The 9,349-nt window shown below is 35.7% G+C and overlaps 1 protein-coding gene across 1 annotated transcript; it reads right to left on the bottom strand.

Moving 5' to 3' along the window:
• LOC136818771 (uncharacterized) lies at window positions 1–9,229 on the bottom strand. Its single transcript, XM_067075010.1, has 12 exons — window positions 9,036–9,229; window positions 8,748–8,840; window positions 8,457–8,516; window positions 5,340–6,786; window positions 5,001–5,086; window positions 4,714–4,775; window positions 3,257–3,353; window positions 2,738–2,916; window positions 2,093–2,265; window positions 1,134–1,212; window positions 352–420; window positions 1–13 (listed from the first exon to the last, which is right to left on the bottom strand). The coding sequence occupies exons 1-12, from the start codon at window positions 9,102–9,104 to the stop codon at window positions 1–3; spliced, it is 2,427 nt and encodes an 808-aa protein (XP_066931111.1). The 5' UTR covers window positions 9,105–9,229.
• Between the last annotated feature and the right edge of the window lie 120 nt (window positions 9,230–9,349).

The raw sequence follows: 9,349 nt of genomic DNA, 5'->3' as shown, positions 1-9,349 counted from the left end.
TCAATATTCGTCACTATAGAAATACAAAGAAAACATTCTTGAAATGTGACATTGCTTAAAATAAAACTCTGATATACGGACGTAGTGAAGAGATTGTAGTGGTAGGTTTGGAATAGTCTGAACCGCAGGAAGCATGAGGAGTGAGGTAGCAGCTTAGTTTGGAATAGCTTTATTGTTGCAGAGATGAGTCCAAACTCGAACCTAGTCCCTTAGTTCTCCTTTTTACGATTCTGAGAGTGCATGCAAAAGGTTTTGATTATATCATGCCCTAAGTAAAATCAAGTGGCTCTGGGTACGAGATTGAGATGGACAATTCACTCAAATCAAAAAAAAGTTTCGAAAAAAACGAACGGTACGATACCTTGAGCAGCTCTTCGATCCACTTTGCCAGTCACACCTCCATAGAGCGATGTTGATTGTCTGTGGTAAATAAAACAACGAAGAGTAGACAATATCATCGTCCGTAATTGCGGTAATATAAACGCGGGAAAAAAATATATACAAAGTCTATAGTAGGTAATGATAATAACTAGAAAAAATTGCCGCGTTAGGGTCCCAAAGTTTTAAACTCGACTGATGTAAACTTTCTTTGGCAGAAAAACCCATTCACGAAGTTTCCTTCGTTTGAAGTTTATTACCCTTAGGTTCCAAATAAACACCCCCCCCCCCGCTTGTTAATTTTTTGAAAATTTTCGGCTGTCAAAGATAAGGCCCCTTATTTTGCTCTAAATAGTCTGATTTTAGCTTATATTTACCTTATTTTTGGGTTTTCAGAAGTACAATTTCCAACCCCGCCCGGCAATTAGGCCCCCTCCCCGTTTATTAAAATTTAAATAATCGAGATTTTTCCAACAAAATATGTCAAATAAACTTTTTGAATGGTTACTTGCGTCAAAAAAGTGCAAATAATGGGTATTTCAACAACCAATATGCATGATTTGACAGTATAAAGATAAAATAGATAAAATCGTGAAAATAGTGCCACCCAATAGTGCCGCCCGCGAAATAAAGTCCCCGCGAAATTTTTGAATTTCGCAGATAGGCCCAACCGCGAAATTTAATCCCTGCGAAATTTTATCCCATTATGGTAACAGTAAATGAAATACAATCTATCAATTTTAGTGATATCTTACTTTAATAGGCTTTCAACAATTTCTTCATATAATTTTGGGTTCATTTGAAAATAGGCTTCGACGCGCTTTGAACGTTCCACTGTAAATTAAAACAATTAGTAATCAGTTATTCAGTAAGGTGACCGCTAAGGCTCACGGCATACTTCCAGCTCTGGCACACTTCCAGTTCACAAATTTATAAGAACTGGAACTGTCCTGGGGTCAACAGCCCAGAAAGGCTCAAAATAGACACTGCACATTTCTGACAAAAAATTTACTGACTAAGTAATCACTCGGTAATAATAGTTCCAAAATCGCGACCTCGTAAACCATAACTCGTTCCTATAACTCGGCCTAAATGTCCCAATACTGAAAAATAATTTTCATGAACATCATATTTGAGAATTTTCACTCTTGAGTATTTTTTGCTTGCTTGTAAATTTCTTTTCAGAAGTGCGTAGTGTCAGTTGAGCCTTCTGGGCTATTGAGCCTAGACAGTTTCAGTTCACAAATTTTATAATAACTGGAAGTGTCTTGTGAGCCTTCACCGTAATTCAGAACTTTGGAAACAAGAAAAGTCTTTGAATGATCACTCTAAAAGTGTTGCAGTTAATCTTAAAACGCAGTGTGATTATGTAGTTTGAATGGACCATCTGGTAACTTTAGCAATAAAGCTTTACTCTGCCCCACCATCTAACCCATTGAGTTTATAGCCCGAAGGGATAAAGAGGAATCTTCAACCATTCTTAAGCAAGAAAAAAGTGAAGCCTTAAAATATTTGCGTCGCTCTTGGAATGCCGGATTAAATCTAGCGATTTCTTCGTATTCACGCAGAAAAAAAACAAAAAACTAGCGAAGGATTTTACTTTCAATCCTGCATTTGGTGAGTCACTTGTTTCAGATGGGGAATAAGTGGCTTTATTTCATTTCCAAGAGTTTCATCAAAATTTTCCGACCGTTAAAACTCAGAAAGAACTTACATGATTCAAGATCCACATCTGTCAGCCAAGAAGGGCTGGAGTGATCACGTGATTTGGACGAATCAACCTTTATTTTCATTTGGCCACTTAACAAGATATTCGCTTCTTTCCCTCTTCGCTTTAATCGTTTGTCATGGGGGCGTTCTTCAGTATGTTTTGGCCTTTCTATTTCACTGTAAAAGAAGAAACCTTGGTTTAAAAGCAATTTCGTAAAGGCCAACATTCCATGCAACAGAGAGAAAATGGAAGGTTGGATGGAATGCTGGAATCGTTTACCTCAGCCTTAACATGGATTCACAAATATCCTATACTTTGTTTTCGCAATTCCTTTATTCCGAATAATGTGTCGAGTATCCGCACCGAAATAAACCTGAGTTTAGAATTAGTAGAAAAGGCAATCTCGAAACCACTCTCTTAGCTCGCTTTCTTTATTCTGATAATCCACCAGTAAAAATAAATCAAAAACAGTGCAAGTGGTTCTGGGTAGATTGAAGAATTGGGAAATTTTAATATAAACTGTCGTCTACAGTCCACTCTCTACAGTCAACTCTCTCTAATTCAAATCTTTCTGTAATTCGAAATAAAATATTGGTCCCCTCAGCTTATTTCTGTAATTCGAATCTTTTTCAAGATATTTACCCTTACCTTTGAGTCTTTTCTTTGGTGGCTTTTGCTCGCTGTCTTGCTTTATTGGCCAATTGTTTGATTTTCACCAGATTTAAGCGTGGAGGTTTCAGTCTGGATTTATCTCTCTTTATTTTGTCCGAATTTTCTTCTTGTTGTTGCAGAATGACAGAATCTTCGAACACTTCTGGCGATTCTACCTGAAGGAGATCCAATGGCAAACGATTTAGAATCTTATCATTGTTTAATCATACATTTACATTACAATATCATTACGATCTCATATACTCAATTATTCTTAAAGTTTAAGAAATTAAAATTGTTCAGAGATTGATCGGGTTATCTGTGAGATTGATACTCAAGATTTTAGCTTGCTGGTACACATAAAGTGCCAATTTATTTCTGACGTTAATATAAAGTTTTGAGGAGCATTTTTTCTGAATTTTGTAAAACACGACGACAGGAATTTAAAATTTAGAAAGTTTTCAATCACGTCATTGCAAGCGGGTTTACAGATTATGAACTTTAAGTGAACCTTACCTCATCTACTTGGACATGTTGAAGAGAAATCGTCGAAAGTGCATCAAATAAATCTTCCTCATTTTCCATATTCTCAAATGATTCGACCGTCATCGGGCTGGAAGGTAAGAACATTCAAAGTAGATATTAACACTGTTGAACGATGGTAAAAAAACACCAGCTACTTTGATAGCATACCCGGGGGGGGGGGGGGGTACTTAGGCAAAATGGGTGCCGGGTATGTGCGAGCCATAAGGGTACCTTTTTCCATTCCTCAAAAGTCTCTCAAAGGGGTACAAATTCTAAAGTTAGTCTCTGAAAGGGTCCCAAAATCACAAAAATCAAAAATTTCTCTCTCAAAGGGTCACGATTTCCAAGAATTTTGACCAAAATTTGGTGAAAATCAAACCAAAATTTGGAAAAAATGGACCAAAATTTAGGAAAAAGTCTCTCAAAGGGTCCCAAAATCACCAAAATTTTGTCTCTCAAAGGGTCGATTTTCGATTTTCGGCTCGGACATACCCGTCACCTCGCAAACCTAGTACCCCCCCCGGGATAGCATAGCATAGGTCATTTCACGGTCGCAATGATTCATGGGTAATCAGGACCACTGCACTCTCATAACGACTAAAATTTTAGATGCTTTGCGTCTAACCAACAGGAAGCTGTTATGGGGGCACAAACAGTTCTTACTATCCATGATTCATTTCGATTGTAAAATAGGCTTTGCACGTAGTTATAATTGAACAACAGAACTTTTGAGACTCCAGATCTTAACCCTTTATGTACCACAGTCATTTTTTTCTAAGTTTTTTAAAGAAAATCGCTCCGGATCTAGAAGGAGTTAGAAGGATCTGCCTGAATGATAGAAAAGTGCCCAGTAGTAAAACTTCAAATTAATTCGCTAGAGGACAGAATCAAGTAAAACAGGGTCAATATTTTGGAGGTTCTTGGATCAATCGTAGACCAAAAATGGTCAAAAAACGATCAAAATCTAAAAAAAATGTATTTTGTCAAATTTTTGCATTTTTTTTTGACTTTTTGACTTAAAATCTCGCTGGAAAGACTCACTTTTGATTTTTTTTTGCTTGACCATGAAACCCAATCCAATTCCTATGAGTTAAACCAAAAATGACGATTTCTAACTCAAACTGGGCATCATGTCTAGTATACTCGTCATTGGTACTTAAAGGGTTAAGCTCATAAAAATTAGCATTTAAAATGTCTAGAAAAATTGTGAGTGCTATTTAAAGGGATTTCTGACAGATAGTTGAAAATCCTTTTCATACCGATGTATGCTATTATATTGGACGGAGAATCATGCCAAAAATACCATTAGATGCTAGAGATTTCCGACGTATTATGTTAGATAAATAAGCTAGAAAATAGGAGAGAATTATAAATGCTTTGAGCAATTGTCAAGGGTTCCAAAAACTATCAGGAAGGCATTAAAAATCTGTTTCAATATCATTACGTACTGATGGTTTTCTACAAGTTCTTCGACGTAGAACTCTTCTTCCGTTTCCTTGTCATCAGTGATCTGTGGAGGATAGAAATTGATTTAAAAAATAAAGCATCCCCTTTTAGGCTAAAAAGCTGGTTTTTGTGGAAAGGAAAGACCCGGCCGACACCGAAAAGAATGATATGAAGAATACCATTTTTAATATCCCTGTCACAGAAAAAAAACCTCTTACTGAGGCCCATACCCATGACACTTATTAGAACAAAAATATTCAGCGATATTTTCAATGGAATTAAAACTTACAGGGTAATAATTTTTAAACCTTTCTGTATCCATTCTGTCGTTCTGTCTACTTCCGAAGTTTGTGAGAGAGTTCCTTCGGTGTATGTCTGTAAGATAAGAGAAAAATAAAACTGAAAATATTATGGTTATTCTAAACCACATTCGAAAGGAAACTATCATTGACAAAATATGAATTTCACGTTGAGCCGAATCCTATGATGTTCCTTGATGAAAAATAGAGTGTTCGGTGGAAATTTTTGAAAACATCCTGACCACAGGCGATTTTTAGTTATTCTTCTGATAAGATATGCGAGAATTTCGAGATTTTTTGATTTTACAAGCATGAACATCAAAATTTACCATTATTAAGACCCCTTTTGTTAATCTCATCATCTACACTTGAGCTGTCAGATGATATGTCACCATTCCTCGTCTGCTCCTGTTCACGTGATAATGTATTATCCAATGAGGTTGCAGCATTCATTCGACCAACAAATTGTATTCGGTTCCAGATCTCCTCCGTATGTGGTAAAACATGGTTTCTCAAAAGGTCAGGAAGTGGTTCAATGGGTTTTTTAACGTCTTTCTTCACTTTTCTATTCTTCGCTCGTGATACAACCTCGGAACCTAAATGACAATCAACGCTTTCTTCTAGATTTTCAATTTCTGACTTAGTGAATCCTGATTTCAGTAAATATCTACTGTCCTTTACATTTAAATCTGAATCAAAAATATTCTTCAGTTTCTGGTTCACGACTCTCAATTTTGCCAAGAATTGCGACATTAAAGCGTGGATCGATTTGATTGGATTCTTCTCAAACTCGTGTAGCAACTCCAAAACAATTTCTCGTAAAATGTTGTTCGTTTTCAACGAATGAGCACCGATACCATCTTTGTTGTGGTACCGTTGAACAAAATTGTCGACAATAGAAGAATCACCACACAAAAACATTTCCATGGCTTTTAAAACACGTTTCAACGGTTCCTCACTGGTAGACATTTTCAAAAAACATCGAAGAACTAACAACAGTTCAACGGCCTGCTCATCTTCTTCTTCATCTCCTATGAGCTGACATCTTTTATTAAGTTTCTTGGATCTCCGTCTTGAAAACCTTTGCTTTTCTCTTTCATGAGAAACCACATCGGGTGGAGTGTTCTCTAACGAAACTCTCCTACTTGGAGGTGGGCAATCTGGTGAGTCTAGCTCTTCTTTACGTCCTTCAAGCATCGTAAAAGCTATATCTTGTAGCTCTTGATAAGTTAACTCGTTGACTAACCTAGCTTTTTCGATCGGTGTTAAAGGTTTGCTGGCTCCATGCGCCCAGGATTTGGCTTCTGAGAAAGGATATATTTCAGTGGATGTGATTGGGAAAGGATCACCGTATGCTCTCCTGTTTACACGTCGACCACCAGAATCATGAATTCTTTTACATTTGACTGAAAGACGTAGTTGAGTCAGCCTTTCCTTCAAGAGGTCAGAATCGAGTCTCAGCTGCTGATGACTAGGTCGTTTTTGTCGATGTTGTTCTGTTAAATCTCCGACGAATGATCTCTCTATACACTCCAAAGCGTGACCGTTGATATCAAGACATTTGTCTAAATTTCCGGTAGAATATCTTCTCCTTTGCTTGATGAATTGCTTGTCGTTGGTGTTATCATTAACAACCGAGTTGGAGAGTGTGGATGAAGGGTCATCACTTGATTTGCATGTTTCAGTGGATGAAGGGAGGGACGTCAATTGTTGTGTACATAAGTGACAAGCCACTTTAGGTAACTTCAAATACTTCTCTTCTTTTGCTCTTTGAATCTAAAATTAAAGTAATTTTTGAAATATCACAACCAACCGGATGCTTAGCATTGTTCAGAATCAACAATTTACCTTCGTTAGGCGAACGCATACTTCCAAGAAAATAGTTCCTGGAGGTCTAAAATTTGCTAAATTTACAATACAAGCTCGCGTATTAACCCTTTCCGTGCCGATGTCGGCATATGCCGACATGAGCATTTTTTATTTCCTTGCCATTGTCGGCATATACCGACATGTGAAATTTCTTTGCCGCAAAATTTAACACGTCTACAAAGATTTTGCATTAAAGTCTATTCACGATAAGTGTGCACTCTTTTTTCTTTTACCTATAACTTTTGAAGGAGCTCTTCAATCTTTATGAATATGGTATCATTGGAAAGATAGTGAGTGGAACAATTTGAAATGAAGATGAAAATGAAGAAGAAAAAAATGAAGATCTTGTAGAAAAGTGCTTTAACTATCATTTTCACTGAAGTGAATCCTTGATTATCGAACGTCATCGCTGTGAAAAAATTTCTCATAAATAATCATTCAGTAAAAATATATCAAACAAAGTTAAGCTGATTGACGTCTATAAACGCTGTTTTCTGCTGTTTTTGGGGGTTAATCACTTATTAACTTTGTATCATAACTTTATACTTAATTAATATTATAATGAAATTTCTTCACAGTGATGACCTCCTAAGATCAAAGAATCTCTCCAATGAAAATGAAAGTTATAGCACTTTTCTACAAGATCTTCATTCTTTTCTTCTTCATTTTCATCTTCATTTTTAGAATCTTTTTAAAGATTTTTTTATTTCAAATTGTTCCACTCACTAATATCTTTCCAATGATACCAAATTTATAAAGATTGAAGAATTCCTTCAAAAGTTATAGGTAAAAGAAAAAAAGAGTGCACACTTATCGTGAATTAGCCTGGGAATCCATGCTATGATTTCTTCTTTGATAAACTGATGGCGAAATGTATATCATGGTACGGGCTGAGAGTTTGAATTTCCCAGATCCTAATAACGGTTGAAAACATAGCCAATCAAACTTTGTTATTCTTTTACTGGTCACACTTTCTTAGAGAAAGCGCAACTTTCGAAATTTGGTTTTTATTTTAGTAAGTGAGGACAGCGCTAAATTTGAATTTCCCACTGTAAAAAATGTGAGTCCAATATTGGACTCACAGCTCGAACCCGTCTTGTTTACATCAAATTATAAAAAAACACACGACGGTTCTCCTGTCTAATCGTGAATAGACTTTAGATGGTTTGAAATGAAAGAAAATTAATAGTTAAAAACTTTTCTATGTTGAAAAATGACTATTCTACAATGTTCAACTCAAAATTATAGTCCCTGGCTGATACTTCATATATTATTCAGAAAATGAAGTGAAAACCACTACCTTTTGCCTATGTCAGCATAATATGCCGACATTGGTAAATAGGTCGAGGGTGTAAAAAAATGCCACGGTAGTTAAAGGGTTAAAAGGAAAAATTCTAATTAGAAATGACAGGAAATACTACTTTTATCCACTTAAAATTTTGTTCTTTGACTTTAAAATAAGACTTTAAGGGTTAAAAATGCAAGTCTTGCAATCAATTGATTATAATTTTGAAGTCTCCTGGATTTTCAAACTTCAAAAAGAAGTCAAAATTGCAAAAAATGTACACGCAACTTACCAGTTCATATCTTCTTTCTCTTTGTACACATCTTGTGCATTCTGGTGCATCTTCTGTCATCTGAAAGCAAGAAGAGAAGTCAAAATAACCAGTTATCAAGCTTGTCCAGCCAGGCTTGGTAAAAGTTCAGCAACAACAAAATCAAAGATTTTTTTCATTTCATACCTATCCTCCTGATAAGCGACATCAAAACAAAACACAATACATGTTTTTGGTAGAACGATACCCTCTCAATGATATGTTCTCATATTCTGGCAAACCAAATTTAAAACAATAATAAGCAAGACAAACCGTCTGCAATTTAACGGGTGCATCAAAATGAATACGAGTAAAGGGAGATTTTTTCACGAAGCAAATATATTCTTTCCTTTGAGTTGAGGGAGGCTAAAAAATACAAGAATACGAGTAGGTATTATCAAACAGCAATCAAAGTTTTTTTTAAATGCCTAAAACTGATTAAAGAAATGTTGACATAAAAGTTTGGTCAGCTGGTACAAGCACACTAACACTTACAATACATAGGTTCAGGAGTACCGGAGGAAACGAAAAAATGTTATGAGAATTAACAAAATAGAAAACCTCATTCATGGATGTCGGTATGATACGCTGAAGAAGATGCTCCAATGAACCATTCGATAAAGATATCATTTTGTCACCAAGTTGAATCCTAATCTAGGATAGACTGAATGAATGAGAATGTAACTGGACAGTAATTGGACTAAATTTTGCGTAGATTAATTTATTTCAGCCATCTTCCCGAAATTCAATATTCACGAGAAAAATTCAAAATTAGTATATTGGGGAAATTTTATCCACTAAAAGTAGACATTTGACAGTTTATTCGATTGATAATTCACATAATACATGTGTTTGCCCATTTTTTCATACCAGCT

This window comes from Clytia hemisphaerica, unplaced genomic scaffold (assembly GCF_902728285.1).
Source record: "Clytia hemisphaerica strain Z4C2 unplaced genomic scaffold, Clytia hemisphaerica genome assembly, whole genome shotgun sequence".
In the NCBI taxonomy this organism is placed as follows: domain Eukaryota; kingdom Metazoa; phylum Cnidaria; class Hydrozoa; order Leptothecata; family Clytiidae; genus Clytia; species Clytia hemisphaerica.
Note: the sequence above shows the minus strand (reverse complement) of the source record. Positions and strands in the feature narration are given on the sequence as shown.

Bases quoted from the DNA above. Each gene is read 5' to 3' on its own strand.
- LOC136818771 (XM_067075010.1), bottom strand. From the start codon at position 9,104: ATGATATCTTTATCGAATGGTTCATTGGAGCATCTTCTTCAGCGTATC. The intron at 8,517-8,747 runs GTTTGTCTTGCT...TCTTGCTTTCAG, and splicing joins CACCCGTTAAATTGCAGACG to ATGACAGAAGATGCACCAGA. The intron at 3,354-4,713 runs GTACGTAATGAT...CTTACCTTCCAG, and splicing joins GAACTTGTAGAAAACCATCA to CCCGATGACGGTCGAATCAT.